This window comes from Clinocottus analis, unplaced genomic scaffold, assembly GCF_023055335.1.
Source record: "Clinocottus analis isolate CAN_PGR_092001 unplaced genomic scaffold, fCliAna1.0.p SCAF_9, whole genome shotgun sequence".
Classification (NCBI taxonomy): Eukaryota; Metazoa; Chordata; class Actinopteri; order Perciformes; family Cottidae; genus Clinocottus; species Clinocottus analis.
This window is the reverse complement of record NW_027176251.1, coordinates 12,963,706-12,984,993: the sequence shown is the minus strand read 5'-3', so window position 1 is coordinate 12,984,993 and position 21,288 is coordinate 12,963,706. Positions and strand designations below refer to the sequence as shown.

The window sequence follows — 21,288 nt, the reverse complement described above, 5'->3', positions numbered from 1 at the left end:
CGTGTACAGCACTCAGTGTCCTGCATGATGGTTAATACAAAGTTCAGTTGTTGATCAGTTCCGGCAGAGACAAAGCGTTGCAACATCAGGCCGCTTAATCATTTCTTTGATTTTGACCGTTTACCAGGTTTAGTTGAGTTGCACGGTGACAACACAAGAGCTGTTGACTAAAGACACTCTTAGTTAACACGCACACACACACGCACACACGTAGGATTTCTTTTAGTTGATTAGTTGATTCTGTAAAACAAAAGTAACTCGGCAGATATCGAAGAGGACAATTACGCATCAAGGAGACATACAAAAATAACACAACATAAACGCTCACAATAGAAAATAAAACCAAATTAAAAAATGGTGATTCAGACTAAGTCGGATATTTCTTACTAAAACAAATCTGTTAATATTATATCAGCTGATATGTCGTTTTAAGAAAGAAAAAAAAATGTACCAAGGCAGATTATGTTGTAGTTGAACATTAAATCTATTGTCAAAGATGACAGTGACAGTAAAAGATGACAACAATAAAGCTGATGCCAATATATCCTTTTATTGGCCCACTAACACACAGGATCAGTACAAAGAGGAAACTGAACGTGTGTGTGCGTGCGTGTGTTGGCCACATGCATCCCAGTAAATCTCAGAGAGGAAGTGAGCTGATGTTTGCAGCAGATGTGAACATACCGCGATACACTGGAGATGTGCTGGAGTCCGAGCTGAACCGAGCCACACGTCATTTGTTTGTGAGCGCGCCCTCTGGTGGTGGCGGGAAGGGCTGCAGCTGATCCAGAGCAGCCCGACGGGCCACAGCGTCGTTTCCCTCTCTACCTTTTGGTTTTGACCAGTCTGATTAAAATAAACTTCCCCTGGTTCCCTCTGCTAACACTCAAAGTGATGACGGTCTGTCAGTAAGATTTCGGTGACTGAAAAAAATGGAATTAGTTCTCAATAAATACAAAAAAAAATAATTAGTCTGAAATCTGATCACATTTATGCTCCCAATTTTGTAAACTAGTTCCGTATAATAACTACGAATACATTTTTAATAGATTAGTAAGAAAATAAATCACCAACTATTTTGAGTTCAATGTGAAAATGTATTTTTTCCCAAAGTTCCCTTGTTTCTAATGTTAAAAGTGGAAACTCCTTTTTTCCGCTCTTTGAAATATTTTTACACAAATGTTTCATAATTGAAAGTATTTAATTCAATAACAGTGAAATAACAGCAAGGTGAGTGATGCGCTACTTAATAAAACCACTCGGCGCCACCCAGTGTGTACAGAGAATATTACAAGCCCACCGAGGAAATCCCCCCAAAAATAAGAGACATGATTTTATTTCTAGCTTCATGCATGAGAAACAGAAACTTGTATTGCTCACCATTATGCCTGATTCATATTCATGCGGCTACGTCCTGTAGATTGCACATGGCATGACATTTATTCTTTTATTTGGCCCCGAGGTTTTCACACCCTTTTGTCTGGCGGTTAATTTTACATTTAGCAGTTGTGTGTAACATTGGCGTGAACACGGCCGGAAGCAAAATTATGAAAGAGGTGTGTGAGGAGGAGGAGCTCCTGTGAGCAACATGAATGAGGTGGTTGTTGTTGGAAAAGGAAGTGAGACGTCCAATCAAACTTCTGCAGAAGTATAAATGAGGCATAACGGCAACAGAGCGAAAAGTCGTCACATTAAGTGATCCGTTTGAAAATGTCCAAAAAAAAAATGAAGTCATAATTACTTTTAAAACCCCAAGAATGCAACTCATGAGCTTGAGATGCAGAGTGGGTCAAAATAGCAAACACGTGATTGCAAATGACATCGTCGCATCACAAGGAGGAGAATAACCTCATCGGAAGGGGAGAAAGTACACATTTTAAATCTATACATTTCTGAATGTTAAATATCACTGTGACACTCCCACTGTGGCTATGGAAAGGAAAAAGTTATCCCTTTTTAAAAACGTGTCGCTGTCTTTATAGTCGTCACATCTACTTTAAAACCACTCTGGTGAAAGACAGCGAGCTAAACATGAGAAAAGACCAAAACTACCTGAACTCAAAATACAACACAAATGACATAAGATAAAACGTCATCTCTATTGCACTAATATCAATAATCATATCCGATGAAACAAAATCAAAAGGGAGCGGGAAGAGCTCATGGGGGTTTCCATCTTGAACTTTAGCCGTTGTAGTTTATTAGGAGTAGATTCAACATTCATTTTTAATATCTGCAGTTATTGATCGTGTTAAAGTGCATCATATCTGAAGCTACTGCTTCCCGTAATGTAACTGTTAAGGAGTGACAATGTATCCATGACGGGAATGTCTACTACGGATGTGGAAGTTACAATATTTATGTCTCTTTTTTTGGCACCAGGGTAGAAAAATTACAATAAAACCTTGAGGCTAAATCCTGCTTTGATTCGTCCGTTTGACAAGTTACAACCCCCCCAAAAAGCTCATGACATTTGACCTGTAGAGGAGGAAAGTGGTTTTGGAGGAATTAGAGAATGAATGAGCCAATGACTAGTTAAAGAAATGTTAAGTCCCTCACATCATTCCCTTGTTTCAAAAGACTTCCTCCCTAGAAGTCAGCCTGGTTTTTCTTCGAAGTGTTTGACGCCTCGGCTCTTTTTGCCTTTTTTTCTTTTGTGTGTTTTTTTACTAGTAGACCTGCACGCGCCCGTGCAAGGAGGTGGTGTTCCCCCCGCAGTCCACATACTGGTACATCTCCTGAGAGACCTGCTCCGCGTGGCCGAAGTACGACGTGGTCACCATCACCCTGAGAAGAACAGCAGCGACACGTCAACAAACTCATCGCATAACGAGGAGGGACAGGCGCAGCGCGAACGCTCCGGAGCGCCTGACCTTCTTAACAGGATACCACCCGAGTTGACCCCAAGAACCACAAATCTATTTCATACCGCCAACTGTCACAAATCTGCCTCAAAGGGCTTCAGATCAGGAAAAAGTCCCCAAAACACTTAAAAAATGGAAATGCCGAAGAGTTTTTTCACATCAAGACATTGATGCTGGCATTGATTGGTGGAGATATGTGAGCTTAGTTTGTCTGGTTTGAGCTTGAAGGACTGCAATGCTAATAATGTAGCTTTGTCCACTGTACTTTTAGTTTTAGTCGTGTTGCTTTCTGCTTTTCTTGGTAAAGCAAAGTGTCAGATTCATTCTCCCGAGACGTTAAATCTTTGTTCGGTAACGACTTCTGTTGCGTCTAACCGAGTTGTGGAGGCTGATGTATGAAAGGATATAAGTCAATGTTAATAATGACAGTAAATCACATGCAGTATATTTATGTAAAAACATGAGGACGTACAGAAATAAAATGCGTTTGAAAACACTGGCGGTACTTACTGCATCATGACCACGATGTTGTGGACCTTAATGGTTGGCAAGGTGCAGTAGTCACTGGAAGGAAGGAAGGAAGGGATTTATGACTCAAAAGACTCAAAGTGAAGACGGTTCATTTCTATGACTTCCAGAAAGATACTTACAACATATAACTCATCTCATCGGCAATCGTGGTGGGAACAGTGTAGTCCAGCTGCAATGAATGCAATTAATAAAGGAATTATAAAACAGTATTAGACGTTAAGGTATTGCACATTTATGCAAATGAGAGTATAATTTGGTATGTTTTTCTGTTTAATTAGGGAAAAGTGGTCCAAAACTGTACCAAGATGTGTAATTTAAATGCACATCCGGCTTTGATGGCGCTTAAAAGTGTGTAAAGTCTGCAATTCTGTATAAACATTTAAATCATCTTTTAGGAGCAATGGCAAGACTATATATAAGTCTATATGTTAAGTTGGACGAGGTGTCGACGACACTCTCTCCCCCGTCATGGACCTGTAGCAGGGCAGAGCCCCTTCCAGTGTGCACAGGAAACCGGATTTTCAACCCACCTGTCGCTCGTCCAGCGGTATGATCACCGAGCTGTTGCTGAACTTGGCTTTGCCGATCACCGTCTTGGAGAACTGCACCTGGGCCGTGATGTTGGTCACTGACACGGTATAGTAGTTGTTGTTGGTGATGTTCAGAGTGCTCTGGATGGGGAGGAAAAAAAGATTAAACCTGTGAGATTGTGGCAATGCTAACTTAACTTGGGCCTGCAAAACCCGCAGTGACCCTTCAGGGCATTGGAGACCAACTGTAAACACTTCATATTATCACATTTGAATGTGATACATGTTCTCCAACAGCTTTACACATCCAGCAGACACAGAGCCACATTCATATTCATTTGGAGTCGACTTTCAGACCACCTGGCAGGTGGAAGTCTAATATTTACTTCTTTTTTTTCATCAGGCGTTGGCCTGGCAAAGGTTATGTGTTCAGTGGTGTGTGTGTGTGTGCGTGCGCTTCAGCACACATGTGATCCAGCGAGCGTGCACATCTGTGTTTGTCCACAGCTCATATCGCATATCTGCTGCAGCAGACTGCACGGTGCTCTGTGTGGTCATGCTCAAGTGTCTTTATGTGACTTGTGTTCTGTCATCGGCTGAGACACAGGTACTCAGTGGGTCTGCACGCTGTTAGCATTCGGCTAACAGCTAACACACTATGAGCCCACACACTGCTGTGTCTCACTGCCACTGAGCCTCTGCGCAGGCCGTGTCCACACTTGCTGCTACATTCACACTGAGCGTCACAACATTGTGTTTATTCAGTCGCACAGCGACATTGTGGGTGTTGCAGGAACGTTTGGCACAGAGAGCGGCACCTTTCTGGTCCGGTGTGTTTTCCATCACCAGCAGACCCAGAGGGAAGTATTGGTCTCTCTGCTAGACACTCCACAGCATTTACGAGCTCATTGCTAACCGTGTCTCTGTCTGCCATTTGGTTTGTTACCAGGAACTTACAGAACATTTTTAAAGCTTTTATTTTTTTCTCACCTCCAAATAGCTGCCTGCTGCAGCCAAAAACGTCACTGATGAGAGCAGTGAGAATCAACCATAACATTAAAACTGCCCTAAAACTCTAAAAAAAAAGAAGAAAGACATTGAAGTCGTGGGTGAACTAAAACAAAAAGTCAACCCTCAACACGAGCCAACGTATTACACAGTTGCGAAATATTCGCGCGAGTAGATTAAACGCATTTTTTTTGCCAGGCAGCGTGAATGATGGGAAAAAGCGAATATTTGCTTTTCCGCTTTTCCACTTTTTTCGCCACAGTTGAAATATTTAAACTCAAATATTATTAAATATTAAAAAATTTGCCCGACGCTGAGTTGCAAAAGCCAATCAGCGTTAAGAAGCTCCGCCCGTCGTCACCGCCGTCCTGCCGTAGCTGAGTTTAACATGGCTGCCGGTCCGCCTGAAGGAGCGCCGGAAGCGGCTTCATCCAGACACTCGTCCTGGAGGAGTCGGAGCTGTGTGCGGCTACGGATAATATTATGAACGCGGACACGTGGGCGTTTGATGTTCCGATGTCTGTGGTATTTCCACAAAAATAGTTAATTTTCCATGGTCTATAGCTGAAATGAAAATTGTTTTACAGGAACGTGACCGGGTCAGTTTAGGTTAGCTAGTGAGGCTATGTCCTGGTAACTTGGGGTAACATAGCCGCGCCTCCTTTCTGCCGCGATTGTTTGCGAAAAAGCGACATAAAGTCGAGCGAGTAAAATCAGGCAAAAAAGCGTTGCGAATATTCGCCGAACAGGATCTTACGGTGATGTTGAGATAGACGATTCTCTTTTCCAGGTCGTAGGAGACGTAGGCCGACTTCACTCCCACGTAGGAGACATCAATGGAGCGAGGGAAGAGGAAGAAAACCGCCAGGGCAGACAGCAGCAGGCAGAGGGCCACAGATATCGTGACATACAGCTTTCTGCGTGAGACAGAAAGGAGAAGTGAGACTCTGAACATCCGTGGAGGACTTCAAAGTCTATCACGCTGACTTTCATCATGCACACAGAAAGCGCTATTTATCTTTAAAAAAAGAAAAGAGCCAGACTTACGTCCTGCTCGGCCTCAGCCGCTGGTCGCTGTACGGGATCAGAGCCACCAGCTGATTCTCTTGACCTGGAGAATGATTCAGAGAAAGGAAAGGCCAGCGGTGTCATTTTTACTGTTTGAGGGAGAAACGTGTGTTGAAGGGTTTGAACTGTGCGACACTACTGTACAACATAGAACAATTTATAGATATAGATATTTATTCTTAAAGGGTAACTTAGGTATTTCTCCACCTGGATCTCTATTTTCCTATGTTTTCTGTGTGCAGGCGACTAATCGCTCGATGAAACGCCTCACGGTCAATTAAGTCCTAACTTATCGGGAAAATAGGGTTGAAAAAATACCCAACTTTCCCATTAACCCACCAATACAAACAGCCGAATAGGTCATGAGTATTATTTTTATGCATCAATGTAATAGGTCCTCCTATTTAATTAGATGTGTATGGTGCTTCGAATAAAATTACAAGTTTAACTGGATTCCTGGCTTGTAACACTGGTGCAGCAGCTCTATGTTTAAGATGAAGAGCATCAATCTTTCATGAAACACCGAGAAGAGATTAATGGACTGTGACGTCTTGAAGTTGACTAACTTTGTCTCTAATGAGGTTACATGGTCAATTTATTTTGTCTGTCTCTTGTACGTTATTATGTATTTGCTAAATCTGTGATTCATTAGCTGTAGACATAAATGCCTAAGAAACTTGTTTCTTGTGCGCATGCATGAGCCGGACACCCTGACTGAGAAATGTTTTTTAAATGTATTTTATTCATGTGCAACACAAACTGTCTCTCACTCTGCTGCTGTTTACAGCAGAGTGAGCGCTCTGTCCACAGAAAGCTGCACTTCCAGGGACTTGAGGTCGTTTTGGCCAGTTTGCCATTTAGTATGAAACGTCACACACTCGCCTGGTTGCTATTTATTCTTGTCATTTACTCGCATCATGTGACGGGATCTCCTGTGTATGAAGGGAGAATAAATCGATGTTGTTCCCGCCTCAGTTTGAAGGCACCGTGTGCAGATTTCAGTCCTAACACTCCCAATAACGCAACATTTTCTGCCACATTTGCAGTTTGTCTTTTTTTTAATTCTCTTTATTTAACCATTTGATGGTCTTTAACAGATTATAGCTTCAGCTAATTTGCATCTGTAGTCCCTTGACAGGTCATAACAAACATAACACAATATCAAACAGTACAGGATGAAAGACACAATACAACATAATAGGTAGTGAGAAGAACACACAACTGCAGAGCAGCACAATACAAGTAGTTTAAAACATAAAAATGTGCTCAATGAGTACAGCGCTGAGCAGCTTCTTACTGATAAAGTATTATCTAACTGATAAAACTATTTTTAAAAGTGCTGATAAAGCTGTTGCTTTAGTCCTCGTCACAAGACCTTTTAGTATTGTGTGTGTTTATCCTGTGAAGGGGAACGATCCTAAATCAATAAAACCAAACTACTGAAAATGTTCTGCCGCTGCACGAGCATTGCTCTTCATACAGGTTTACCCATGATGCTCGTTGAGTAAAGCTTTACCTCGTGGTATTCGGCCGGTGCCCTGGCACGTCGGGCAGGTGACGCTGTCCCGTCCGGTGAACTCCACGTAGGGGAACTGAGACACGTCTCCGTTCTTTCCGTCCTCCTCGCCGTCCTCTCCGGAGGCCGTCAGCGCGTCCTGACTCTCGTCTTTGGGGTTGGCCAGCAGAGAATGGAACTTGCCCATAGCTGCAGCGGTTCTGTACGCGCGACACAAAGAGGCAGCGTGAGGGGGAAGCGGCACAATAGGTACGGCGGGAAGCGCCCATGAACAACGGACCTGGAGCGAGTCCAAGGAATTCTTTTCCAGGCCGTCAAACTTCAACTGGTGCTTTGATCCATAAAGAAGAATCTGATGTAATACTTAAATGGTTCTGTTGGGACTTGGGAGTGAGCTGCTCAACACAGAGCACATAACAGTGTTTTTATTCTCAAAAATTAAAATGGCTTTTGTTTCTTCTTTTATACTGCAACACGTTATAGTATTTGCTTTATCTTCAGGGCTCCTGCCTGTCATTTAGGCTTCAACTGATAAAGACGTTTGATAATCTTCATCTGGAGAATAAACTGTTGGTCAGGGCCGATAACAGAAGTGTCACAGTTCAGCTCCACACCCTCCTCACTCTGTTTGTCAGCCACTCCCTCCTCGTCAGTCTAACTCTCTTCACCTGTTCACTCACCTGTCTCTGATCACTGATCAAGCCCCTACATGGACTCCTGCCTTTCAGACAGATTTCTTTTTCGGTTCTCCGTGCCAAACGCTCCAGCACTCGTTCACGGACTGATTTTCTGTTGTTTGACCCACTATTCCTGACTCCTTGTTACCTGGCGGCCTTTCTGAGCCTGACTCTGCTGTACTCACATCATTTATTTAAATCAACTATTTACTTTGTCAAAATGTGACACGTTAAGTTCAACACTATTAGTACAAAAAAGTGATACTGTACATTGTATTATATTGATGTGTGTATGCAATAATATAGATATACTGTTGGGTAGTTTATATTTTGGGTACAACACATGAACATAGACATGATTGCTGCTGATTACTATACAGGTGTTTATTACTTATGACTATCATTTCACCAGCATTATAATATTGTTGATGGTCACAGTGAGGCTAAAACTTTTTGGTAGTTAAATATGCATTCATAATTATTTTTAGATGTCAAATAGCAATCTACAAAGTAACTAAAGCTGTGAAATTAAAAGTACAATATTGAATTGTAGCGAAGTTTAAGTAGCATGAAACGGTCGTGCAAGTTTACGCTACTTTTTACTTCCGCTATATTTTACCTTTTACTCCACGACAATGACATGCCACTTTGCAGTTTCAGATTGTTAATATAAATATAAATCAACCCTGAAATTAGTCCTTTTGCATGTACTTTTACTTTTGTCAGTTGAAGTATACTTTGATACCTTGATTACAAGACTAATTGAGTATTTCCACAATATAGTAATGCTACTTTTATTTCAGTTATATGATTAAAATACTTTTCCACCTACTTTTTTACCATAACATTTTATTTAGGTACAATACTTGAATACATGTATTAAGTTACATTTCACCACTTATTATAAAGTAGATCAGTCCCATTGTTGGGAATGTTACTTTAGAAATGTAATACCTGTTTCATCATTTCATATATATAATATAATATTATATATATATATATAATATAATATTATATATATATATATAATATAATATTATATATATATATAATATTATATATATATATATATATATATATATATATATATATATATATATATATATATATATATATAATATAATATTATATATATATATAATATTATATTATATATATATATATAATATTATATATATATATATATAATATTATATTTTATATATATATAATATTATATTTTATATATATATAATATACAATATTATATATAATATAATATAATATTATATATATATAATATAATATAATATATATATAATATATATATAATATATAATATAATATATATAATATATAATATAATATAATATATATATATATATATATATATATATATATATATATATATATATATATAATATTTTGAATAGTGTTGTCAGTAGCTGTAACTGACTACAATCACAAGTATTACGTAACATTGGTCGGACCAGTGAGGGAACCATGGTACAAACAAATGGTCTACTGGTCTACTGGTACGGTCTACTGGTACAGACCACTGGTCTACTGGTACGGTCTACTGGGCCACAGCCGCTGCTGGCGAGAACTGCTCGTGTTGCATTGTGGTCGTCGCACAGGACGAGCAGGGCGACAGGCTGCAGCGACACATTGATGCAAATCCAGTGACGCGAGAATCCGCAGGCAGCGTCTTTCATCACAGGCCGCCATGAGCCGCGAGCCGAGAACACAACGTCCCGGCGGAGGGAGACCGCTTTACCGCCGTCGATGTCACCAGCAAACGCGACATTTGCTTTTGAAATGACTATTTCAACCCAATTGGCGACAAACGGCGTTTTAATGTCGTCGCGTATTTCTGACATTTTAATCGACACATTGCAGCGAATCGTGGGACGGTCCTGCGCGGTTACGTCACCACAGCCGGTAAAACACCTCTTCGGGCAGTAAACTAGTGCAGGCTAAATATTACTTAAACGTCCTTACCCGGTTCTTTGTTTTACTTGTTTGACAGTCGTTGTCTCCTCGATGTTTGTTGTGGCTCGAAACACCAACAGGGAATGGCGGAGACGGATAATCTCCTCCCCCCTCTCCTCATTTGACAGCCTCATGCTGGGGGAGATGGCCATTGGTCGAACAGGCGGACTCTACTGCCGGTGGTGGAGGGCTTCACAATGTTTACTAAAACTACAAATCCCACCCTGTAAAAATACTGTATTATAAGTTAAAGTGCTGCGTAACAAATGTTACTCAATTGAAAGTACATAGTGTACGAAGTCAAATGAAACGCCGTAAGTGCATTCAAAGCAGTTCTTAATGCCCGGCTTCAGAGTTTTAATAGTAATACAGTATTAGTCGTTATATTATATCATTGGGATTTGAATAATCGATGCATTATCATTTAATCAGCATTTTATTATTGCAGATTATATTTTGTAATACCTCATTAGTGCATTTGATCAAATACACTTTACGTGTATTTACGTTTACGTTAATTTCCACCACTGATTGTTATACAGGTATGTAATATCTTATTGGATTGTTATTACTGATGCATTATTTTATCAGCATTTTGATATTTTAGATTGTTGCAGTGTGGCTAATTGAACATGTTTATGCCTCAAATGTGTGCTTAATGTATTTCTTTATTATATTGTATCAAGTGTACTGTGTTGCAGTTCGCCATGATTATCATAAAAGGTATATGTATTATGACATTGGATTATACTTACCAATACATTATCATTTAAAGAACATGTTAATGTTAATCCTCATCCGAAAAGTCACCAAAGCTGTCGGTAAATAAAGTTAAAATTGCAATATTTGTGTCTGTAATGCAGTGAATGAAAAGTATAATGTTTAACAAACTGGAAATACTCAAGTATCTTAATAAAGTAACTGTACTGAGCTACTTCCTCCGCTGAGAAATACCATTAACATCATTTACTAAATATAGTGAATCATATAACCCGCCCTTAAAATAGATAGAAGCTTTGTACAATAAGGCCACTGTCAAATCACAATGCTTTCCATCTGCAGACAGGATCACAGGAGAGTTATGCGATATGGTGATCCTATCCTAAATACATGCACAAATAATCATGAAAATACAATAGACGTCCCTTGCATCACAAGCCCACTGAGGCAGATCATGTTGTACAGTCGTGTCCTACAGGGAAACCAGTCGAGCTTAATTGAGATCGCTATCGTTAAAACTAAACAGGAGTTTTAAAAAAGCTGATCCATCATTATAAACCGTAGGAGTGTATGATGTTGTTTGACGGCCTTTACATGAATCAAACTCATGTGGTGTCCTGATGCCAAGATTGTGAAATGTACTTTAAGTACAGGAACATTACGCTGTAGGAGTATTCATATCTGGTTGTTCATCTGCACCACTGGCAAAATACATAACTATGAGCTTAATACTGCAAAAGCAGCCAAGGACTATCTGCTTGTGTGTTGAGATCAAATGTAGATGCTGTACATGATTACTATTCTTAGTAAACTAAAAATTTGACTGGAATCACAGCTAGCATTTGGAAACTTGTTGTCCCCCAAATATATGAATCAGAGTCCCTCCTGATGTTGGACGGCTGTAGTTCCTGGAAACAGTTGTCAGCTGACAGAAACATGTCAAAGAAGTTCCTGGTTTGGGCAAGTTTTCTCACAATCACCACCCATGTGGCCCCTAATCAGCTGGAATTGATCACGTTCTTTTATTACGATACACTTTAAACAGATGTTTCCCGTTGAAGCCTAACAATTAGAATATTTTAGCAATGTATACTTTCTAAAATACATTTAAAAAATGTTTTGTTTTAGCTTTATTGCATGAAGTTCACATACACAAGGAGCAGTGTATTTTCTTCACATCAATTACAGTTTTCTGAATGCATTTAAGGGTGCAAGGAACATTTCATTCATGATTTAGTTTTTAATGAATTGAACTTGAAGAAAACTGCAAAATTACTAAATGCAACTCACGAAAACTATCCTACCCTTGATTGAAAATCACTTGTCAATTACTTGTGAAATATTGTATTTTAACAAACATTCTTTTAATAATTAATCCAAATAAAAGTATGAAGGCCTCAAATGATCAAAGATACATCTCACTTGAATGTCCAGAATACAGTGTGTATATGTGAAATGACCTGCACTGTAAAAAAAAATAACATCTGTGTAATAAATGATATATGACAAACAGATGTGGTTGCCAGAACCATAAAAAATTCAGTAACAATGTATCAGACATTAAGGTATTCTCTTTGCCATCGTGAAATTCACTGTTGAGGACTGTTTTTTCTTCATATTACGGTGTATTTGTATTATCAGTACAATGTTTATTACAATTAACTGACAAAATGTACTTTCTTTTACTTTTTTGGTGTGGCGGTGTTTGGATGTGCTTTGCTTGAGCCAGAGGATGGCAGTGTGCTGCCATGTGTGAATGTGTGACTCAGCAGCACTCAGGCGGTGAATCCTCCTGACGATAACAACAACAACAACAACAACAACAACGTGTCACTGGTGGCTGGGTACAAACATCAAATTATAGTGATAATAGACTTATTTTTAATATTTAATCTCTGAATTCAGAGGGACCACTCTGAATAATGCTTAATCTGGCAGGCTGAGGGAACAGTACACTCTGAAAACGGCTAATATACACAATACCTGTAATGTTTGTGCACCAACTGTGCTGAAAACTGCCCTGGCTTGAGTTTGTCTTTGCAAACAAATCAACAAAGATATCTGTTTTGATGATTAGGACAAAAGCAGATTTTCAGTTTTTGTCCAGTTTTCTGTGATTGTAATAACTCAGTGACACTTCAGTGAGTCTTTAGACTGTGAGCAGAATCCATCTGGTAGCCGCATTAACAATGTGCTAAAAATAAGAAAGCTATGTGATACAGGTCGTCTTTGACAATAAACCACTTGGCATCGTCGACAACTTTGTCATAAAGCCCCTGCTAAATGACAGAAATCGGGATCAGCAGTGGCCCTGAATATCCCCTTAAATACGGATTTGCTACTTAAGAGAAAATATGTTCTTAATAACGTGCATTCACACTATTTTTTAAAAAGAGCCCTCTTGACATTGATTTCCCCTGAAGTTGTTGTCGAACCTAAAAGGATGATTTTTAAGGCAGATCTGCTGCTGATACGAGAGTTTGGGATCAGAATAATTGTTCTTTTCTGTCATTAACTGGGTTGGAGCTTCACCACCAGCTACGTGTCAGTATAGGTTGGAGGCCATCGCTGCAGTTTGTTCTCTCTGATCTGAGACTCTGATTTCCAAACTTGTGTATACACCTGCAGGCTGTCAGGTAAAGCCATAAAATGCTTCTCGCAGTTAGTTTGCGTCACAATTTGACGGATAACAAACCAAGGTCGTCACGGCGGGGGAGGTTTGATCCACCATCGAACCCTGAAGAAGGAAAAGTGCTGTCAAGATGCTTGTTAAACACCAAAAGTCTGTCTTTCCTATAATCTCTTGAATCCTCACTCGCAGTGCCAATGCAGTCCACGTCGTCCACAGAGAGGACCGATTCAGTTTTTGAATCACCGCGAGGCATTGTGAAAAACGCCCGGGTGCTGTAGGAGGAGGCGGGTTAGAAGTGGTCCAGTCTGCAGCTGTGCGAGGAAGCCGCCTGTGTGTCCCCGATAAGAGCGTGTGAGTGCTGAGGACACGTCAGCCTACTTCAGGTGTCAGCACTTCAAACCAGAAGCGGGGCTTCAGAGGGAATGTGCAAAACTCTATATTGCAGAGGTGAAGTGGAGGATATTCTGAGTTTGTGGTATTCGATGTCTAGTGTCAACTTGTTCTTAACCTGAAAAAAAAGAAGAAGAAGAAAAAGAGGTGCCTCACTGGGTTTTTTTTTGGGGGGGGGGGGGCTTTTGAAAGCCTTCCTGCCGCTGTTTTCTTCCTCTAATGTTGCTCAGCAAAGGCATGCGCTTCATTTTTTTAATAAGCCTTTTGTGGTGTAATTCAGCAATTTGCTGCATTGCGGTGGAAGGACACTTGAGTTATCAGGCGTGATCAAATATAAAAGGGCGTAAACCGCCATGGCTTTTTCCATTTAATGGAAAATTACTGTGCATCACTGAGGGGTGTGCACCTGTCAGTCATACGCTGCTAAAGGGAGGTCTGATCCACCGACAGGGAAAATAAACAGCAATGACTAAGCACGACAACTCCTCAAGTGAATTACAATTCATTTGTTCTTAATTGCTCAGTAATGAGTGAATCTAGTCAGAATGATTTTCTGAGCTCAACTTTAATAAAACGAAATAAGAATCACCGTATAATGACAGAATCAATATCATTCATCTCTGGCTGTATGTGAACAAACACCCGAGTGGAATTGTGCCAATGATTATTATAAGGTGGGATTACCCAACACAAAGTCCTGCTGTTGAAATGGATTCTCAGTAGGAACCTGATAGAGACCACATTAAAAAAAAAAAAAAGCCGGAGCATGGAAAAATAGCATATTGAAGGAAATGCCACAGGGATTCATCATGGTCTGACCCAACAGTAGAAGGATTTATTTTTGCACAAAGCTCACCAGACCGTTTACGCAACAGGAAAAAGGAACAAGCGTTGAGAAAAGGATACCAAAAAACCCCGCCATGCATAATGTCTGATTCTGCTCGACATGGCGAACAAATTGAATCCGAAATTTGCAAATGAGCGATGTTTGTTGACTAAAATGAGCAGAAATGGCGTTAAGAGTGGCTCCAGGTTCAGTTCTTACGGTACATTTTACTATGGCGCCAAACACGAGCACGTAGACCGTTTGCATCTGAGAAGAAACGGTTGCAGGGCTAATTTTAAAACTTTAAAGTACACCATTTTTTTTACGAGACTACATTTAAAAAGACGGTCGCCGACGATCAATTTCCCCCAGCATGCACTGTGGATGCTTGTGTGTACTCGATGGAAGAACTCCTTTTCTTTAGATACACAAAGAAGTCAGTAATTACACAGTAGCTTCATTTTCTTTTTCAAACTAGAGCAGTCATTCTTTCCTAATTTCCCTCAATATATTTCTTTATCACGAGACAGGAGGAGGAGGATGAAAAGACAGTGTGTGGTAGACACAGAAGAACATAATCAAAGGGGTTTGAGACCCAGCAGGGCTGCTACGCTTCAAGGCACTTAACCAACCTCATGGTGTGACACTTTAGGGACCGGATAGACCCCAGCAGGGCGGCTGTCAAATAAAGCTGATCCACCATGCCTGGACACTTCACAGGATCCTTGAGCTGTTGTCTCGTGCAGCTGACCTGTGTTTCAACTCTGGCAGCCAGCGGTGCTTCCAGGAAAACCTGAAACAAAGATGATTGAAAACACGTGAAAATTGACAGAAAAAGTCAAATATCCTGGCAAATTATTTATTTTATCCTATTTTCCTGCAGCTAATGACAAAATAGGCTATCAAGGACAGCTCTCCAAAAACCAGTGGTAGACATAACATTAACTATGTCCACTTCTATATCTATTCTTATGAGTTGTGTGTGCAGTTTCGCTGTGAAATGTCCAGTGGAGTTCAAGGTGACGTTAGCGGTTAGCAGTCCTGCTCTTACTTTGCTGCACATCTGACAGCGTTGTTCACTTGTTACACTTCGTTTCCATCTCAGATCGCTACGTCACTTCTGCTCATTGGTTGCAATAAATCAAGATGGATAGCGACAGACAAAATCCAAGATGACAACGGCCAAATTGCCCACAAACCAATGAGCAACGTCGCATTGTCTACGTCCACTTCTTATGAACAGTCTATGGATGCAAGACATAATGTTGCTTTCTTCCCAACTTGGTTGAGCACTTGAATGTCGTCATTTTGGGAGAGCATGTTTGTTCCAGTTGCTGAAGTTGATGCGCTTGCTATGTACCTTGTTTTTACCCGCAAAGGTTTCAGTCTCATGATTTGACACTGGTCGGGAGCAATGGTAACCAATGTGTGTTGAGCATTATTGCGAGAGATGGATGATAATTAATGGGAAGCTAGGGTTCAAACAATATTGGTAGCCCAAAACACTTGCTAAATACCGGCTAATGTTTTTACGTTGTCCCTTTTAAATGCAACGCTAAGTTATTCAGGTCAAATGGACCAAAACATGCTATGAAATGTTGCTCACAGTGAATGTGATCAGCCTTGTTAAAGACTCCACTTCAGTGGGATTTGTGGCCGCAGTGGTTAATAAAAATGAATAAAAACACTCAATGCATTTGTGAATGCCGCGATCCCTGTTCGTCTTTCGGATGTATCATCTTCACATGTCTCAGAAGATTGGGAAACCGGTCACATACACCCTTGCGACACACACTGCTGCTGGATTTGGTCGCTGCAAAATTTACAGAAGCTTCCGAACTATCGTGACGAGTTCATAAGCAAACCGTAGATGATTTACTTGACCACTGGTGTAATGTAAAACTGGCTGCCGCCACTTTGGCTGTCTAAGATTTTTAGAATCAAAAGCCGTATCGTATAACGCTTGGGTGCCTGCCAAAGTGTCTCGTGGATGCACGTATCAGCTTGTGTTCAAATTTGCCAGGGTTTTGTCTGCAGGCTGATGGTTCTTTCCCTCCCCGCTTATAAAGCAAGTCATCTTTTGAGCACCGTGCAGCATTTCTGATTAACTCCTGCTGGAATCCAATCTGATGCCTTATTTTTTAAAAGAGAGCGCAAAAATACATATCAGAGGGTTTTACAGAGAAGGTTAGACAATAGATAATAGTGGCCAACATTGGATTTGTTTTTCCAATACATTTGAAAGCTGTCTGATCACCCTCCTGTCTTCTTAAACTCTGTTTGATGGTTTGCCGACTGGTTGTCTAACTTGGGTTTCTACACTGGAGAGTTACCTCGGTAAACAGCTGGAGTGAACTTGCTCACCACGCCAGCGGAAGAGTTTAGTTTAGGCGAAAAGTTTGGACTTCCCTCACCTTGTACCACAGACTGCAGCTCGGTCAGGGGAAAGAGAGGACGGGACGGGGACCATGTAGGACAGATTATCGATGCGGAGCTGGCTGAGCGACAGTCGGTCATGTCTGGCATACCTTGACCCAAAGAGGCTCTTTGGGGAATGTGTATGACATTGTCTGTAGAGGTCACATAAGACCCCAGAGGCTTCTCTCCATCATACAGCACATGTACATCTCACCTTGTTGTTGTCAGCTCTGTGAAACTGGACCTTTTTGTAACATTATGCACAGAAGAGGGATGGGGTCGGGACTCGGGACTGTCTCGTTGTCTTTCAAAGAGCGTCCAGGTCGGTCCGCTCCACACACAGTATCTGGTCGGCGAGCGTGCTCTGTGCTTCCTGCACGTCGGCCTGCGGTTGAACGTAAACACCAACCAGCACGAATAACTCAAACTCATGGGGGTGGAAAAAGAAGAGTTTACTGTTTATTCGAGAGAGAGAAAATATTGCTGTGGCAGCAGTTTGGTGGGATGGAAACTAAGATCAATACTCACAACTAGGGTACTTTTATGTAAGATGCAAAAAAGAAATCTACTCACGAAAGTGAAATGCATGTTGAAATAAGTGTGTTTCTGCTGCTGATGTTACATTTTTTTTATCCCGTGGCTCGTTCGCTGCTCTTCATCTGTTGATGCAGTCGGCTAATTGTTGCAAACCCCCGTTCCTGTTTCTTCTTTTTCTAAAAACAAGCTGAAGAAGAGATTGTAAAACATGGGCCATATGAGCCAATTAAAGGAAAATAATGTTCTCTTTTTTTTAAGGTTGAGGCTTTTTCTTCATTTGTGATAGTCAGGAAAGGGGGGAGGAGGAAGAGGGGACGACATGCAGCAAAGGGCCGTGGGTCAGATCCCGACCTCAGACTCATGGTGGCTGATGGGGCCGCCGGCTCTAGCAGGTGAGCTACAAGGGTATTTTTCAACCTGGCTGTAATTCTTCTAACTGTGGCCGTGTAGTGACTGATACCAAGGTTATTTAACGTACCGGGTGATTTGCCTCTCCAGCGCAGGGCCTGTGTTGCATGTCTTACCTCTCTCTCTCTCTCTCTCTCTCTCTCTCTCTCTCTCGCTCTCTCTTTCCTTGTTTATTGCTTTATCTAATAAAGACCAAAATGCCACACACAAAGAACAACCAAACTCTGCGCTTGCATACCAGGAAAATGCAACTCTTGCTAAAAAAAAAAAACATTGATAGTGCAAGCTTTCTAAAGGTTTCCATATTCAATATTACAGAAATGATTGTGTGTGTCTCAGAGTCACAGTGGGTGAACAAAGAGTTCCCTAGTTTGGGACGTAGTTAACTGTATGGGATCAACTTGGGAAGGGGAGGAGATTCATGAGGCCGCAACGGAGGAGGCGAGCGCATCGTTAGCATCACTCATCGTCAGAAGGGTCGCACTTATCAGGAGGAGACCAAATTTGAAAAAAAATAAAACGCAGAGTTTACCCCTAACGAGTTTCAGAGAGTCAGTCGATCAGCAAGTTCTTGACTAGTTATCCAAGATCACAGATAAGTGAAACCAGTTGGCTCAAATAAAGATGGATTTATTTCACCTCACTTTCGGACACAGGCACCAGAATGTATTGTAACGCTGTCCTCCATTAATCAGAGCTGCAACCCTTCCTGTAGATGTATTAGGGTCATTAGGGGCTTTGGGACTGGATCCCAAATATGAAAATGTCCTAAATGGCTGTGATGAGGTTTTTTTATTTTTTTTTAGGGCGAAGGCAAAGCTTAATTTAAGTGTCACACGCCGCAAACCTTGTAACCTTGTGGGTGAGCGCGAGGACTAAAGGCTGTCTCCACTCTCGTTTTTGTTGAAGTCTCAGCTAAGAAGCATGGCGACGGCACAGTGTGGAGTTAATGAGCTTTACAATACACAAACACAGACACGCATGCACGGAGACGCACACGGATTGAAGCCGCAGCACGCACGAGAAAAGTATATACTCTGGATAAAACCCCCCCCCACACACACACACACTCATGCACATTCTTGCCTGTCAAATCATATTAACATCAGGTCAGGCAGCTTTTTTTTTAGCTGGTTGCTATGGCAGCAGCGAGAGAGAAAAAAAAATGTCCGTCTCTGGGCCGTTCCTGCAGGCGTCTCCCACATCAGGGCTGCAGCAGGAAGATTGGTGTAAACTACCAGAGATTGCTTCCCTCCGCTGTGCTTAATGTAATATGAGAGTGTAACTCACAAAAACGCATGAAATGTTGAATTGCTGTTGATATAAATAAAATGGCGCCAATTTGTCATCGTAAAAAGAAAAAGGGGTCAGGAACTTTTATCCATTAACAATATTGTAAAAGCTCAAGAATAATGTTTATTCTTCCCAAAAAAATCTATCTCTAGGGGATCTCGTTATGGACCGGAGGGGGGCATCCATCACATGCCATTTCCCTTTCAGATAGATAATTGCGTGGTAACATGAATTTTGCTCATACAATAGGATATAAACATGTTTCTCCCGTATTGATAGTAATCCACCTGATAATTTATTTACTTTTAGCTCCAATCAAATCTCAACTGACGTTGTTAAAGAATGTAAATAATAATACAAGATATCATGACTCAAATATTCAATAAAATTTATATTCAAATGTAAAGTTGTACGATCTGATGCTGCTGAGTTATTGTCATAATTACATTTTGGGCTTTTATTAGCTTTATTGGAGCAGCTGGAGAAAGACATGAAAGGGGGCGTGGGCGAGAGAGAGAGGGATGGAAAGAGAGAAAGAGAGAGAGAGAGAGAGAAAGAGAGGGAGAGAGAGAGAGAGAAACTCTCCCAGGTGAACGACAGGTCGCATCAGATCTCCTGCTTTTGAAGCATTAAAAAAAGGCATTGTGCGTCTTTTTTATTAATTATTTAACTTAATATTAATGTATGTGAGTTGCTATTATCATATTATGGCCTAAAAAACATCCTATTACAAAACTACAGACGTGCACAATCAAGTACTCAAACAACTTTTGGAGCCACCGCGCTTCACAAACAAGACGTGATGATGTCATGCTCCCAAAAAAACCCACCTGTGATTATTTAATAGATTAAATACAACCCTGTGCCCCTTTAGCAGCGTTTAACAAGCCAACGGGAACGTGGACACGGCCCAACGTGCACTTGCTCAATGCACTGAGATCGACAGTCTGGTATCAAGAATGGACCCGCAGAAATCCTCAAGTCAAATCACATTAGTTTTATCTGGCAGATATTGAAATTGAGAATATCTATGTGGGTCAAATTTGGCGACCAAAAAAATAAATTATTCTGCTGCGTTGTGATCTGCAGTGTCTCCTGGACGCACACGTTGACTACTGCAAAGTCAGAAATGAAAACCCAGTGCAATAAATATTGTGTCATGCACTTCCTGTTGGCAGAATATGCAGCTTGTGTCACCTCCCAGGTCGCCGTGAGGTCTAGTGCCAACGCTTAGCTGTCACTTTTCTGTTTAATTTTTTACAAGCTGATGCAGAAGCTCTATCAGCAGCAGGGAGATGCTGCATGTGGCCGTGTGTCACGGAGGCCGAGGTCCGCGTGCGGCATGTGGGTCAAGTTTGTCTTCTTTCCTGTATTTGCAGTGGCTTTGCAGAGTGGCCACTTAAAAAAAAAAAAGCCTTATCTGGCCTCATTCCGCTTCAGCCCCTTTTTGGTGGCTTCTGATAACGACACTGACCCATATTTGCTGAGACGATTCACGGACGGACGGAAGTGTGTTTGTTTGTTTCCAAAATGAATAGTTTTATCCAAACGTGTCCAGGGGGAACCAAATGAAATTAAAGAAGAGAAAAAGTCTCCAAACAAAAAAAACAAAACATTTCAAGTATGAGAAAGAAATTTGATAAAACTCAACATTCAATAATCTGCTTCCTATATTCTTGTATTGTCTTGTCATTTACCATATATATATATATATATATATATATATATATATATATATATATATATATATATGTATATATATATATATATATATATATATATATATATATATATATATATATGTATATATATATATATATATATATATATATATATATATATATATATATATATATATATGTATATATATATATATATATATTTATATATATATATATA

At 40.5% G+C, this 21,288-nt stretch overlaps 1 protein-coding gene across 1 annotated transcript; it reads right to left on the bottom strand.

Annotated features, from left to right (window-relative positions):
• Positions 1-1,182: 1,182 nt before the first annotated feature.
• tmem106ba (transmembrane protein 106Ba) lies at positions 1,183-10,257 on the bottom strand. The gene is made up of 8 exons (XM_068569158.1): positions 10,175-10,257; positions 7,518-7,717; positions 5,981-6,044; positions 5,691-5,850; positions 3,926-4,066; positions 3,515-3,564; positions 3,375-3,428; positions 1,183-2,787 (listed from the first exon to the last, which is right to left on the bottom strand). Exons 2-8 carry the CDS (start codon positions 7,702-7,704, stop codon positions 2,670-2,672), a joined length of 774 nt encoding a protein of 257 aa, XP_068425259.1. The 5' UTR covers positions 7,705-7,717; positions 10,175-10,257; the 3' UTR covers positions 1,183-2,669.
• Positions 10,258-21,288: the final 11,031 nt, after the last annotated feature.

What these genes read in the sequence shown, in the direction of transcription:
- tmem106ba (XM_068569158.1), bottom strand. Translation starts at nt 7,704, where the DNA reads ATGGGCAAGTTCCATTCTCTGCTGGCCAACCCCAAAGACGAGAGTCAG. An exon ending in CGGCTGAGGCCGAGCAGGAC is followed by an intron (nt 5,851 to 5,980) that starts GTAAGTCTGGCT and finishes TGTCTCACGCAG; the next exon opens with AAAGCTGTATGTCACGATAT. An exon ending in TACCGCTGGACGAGCGACAG is followed by an intron (nt 3,565 to 3,925) that starts GTGGGTTGAAAA and finishes CATTCATTGCAG; the next exon opens with CTGGACTACACTGTTCCCAC.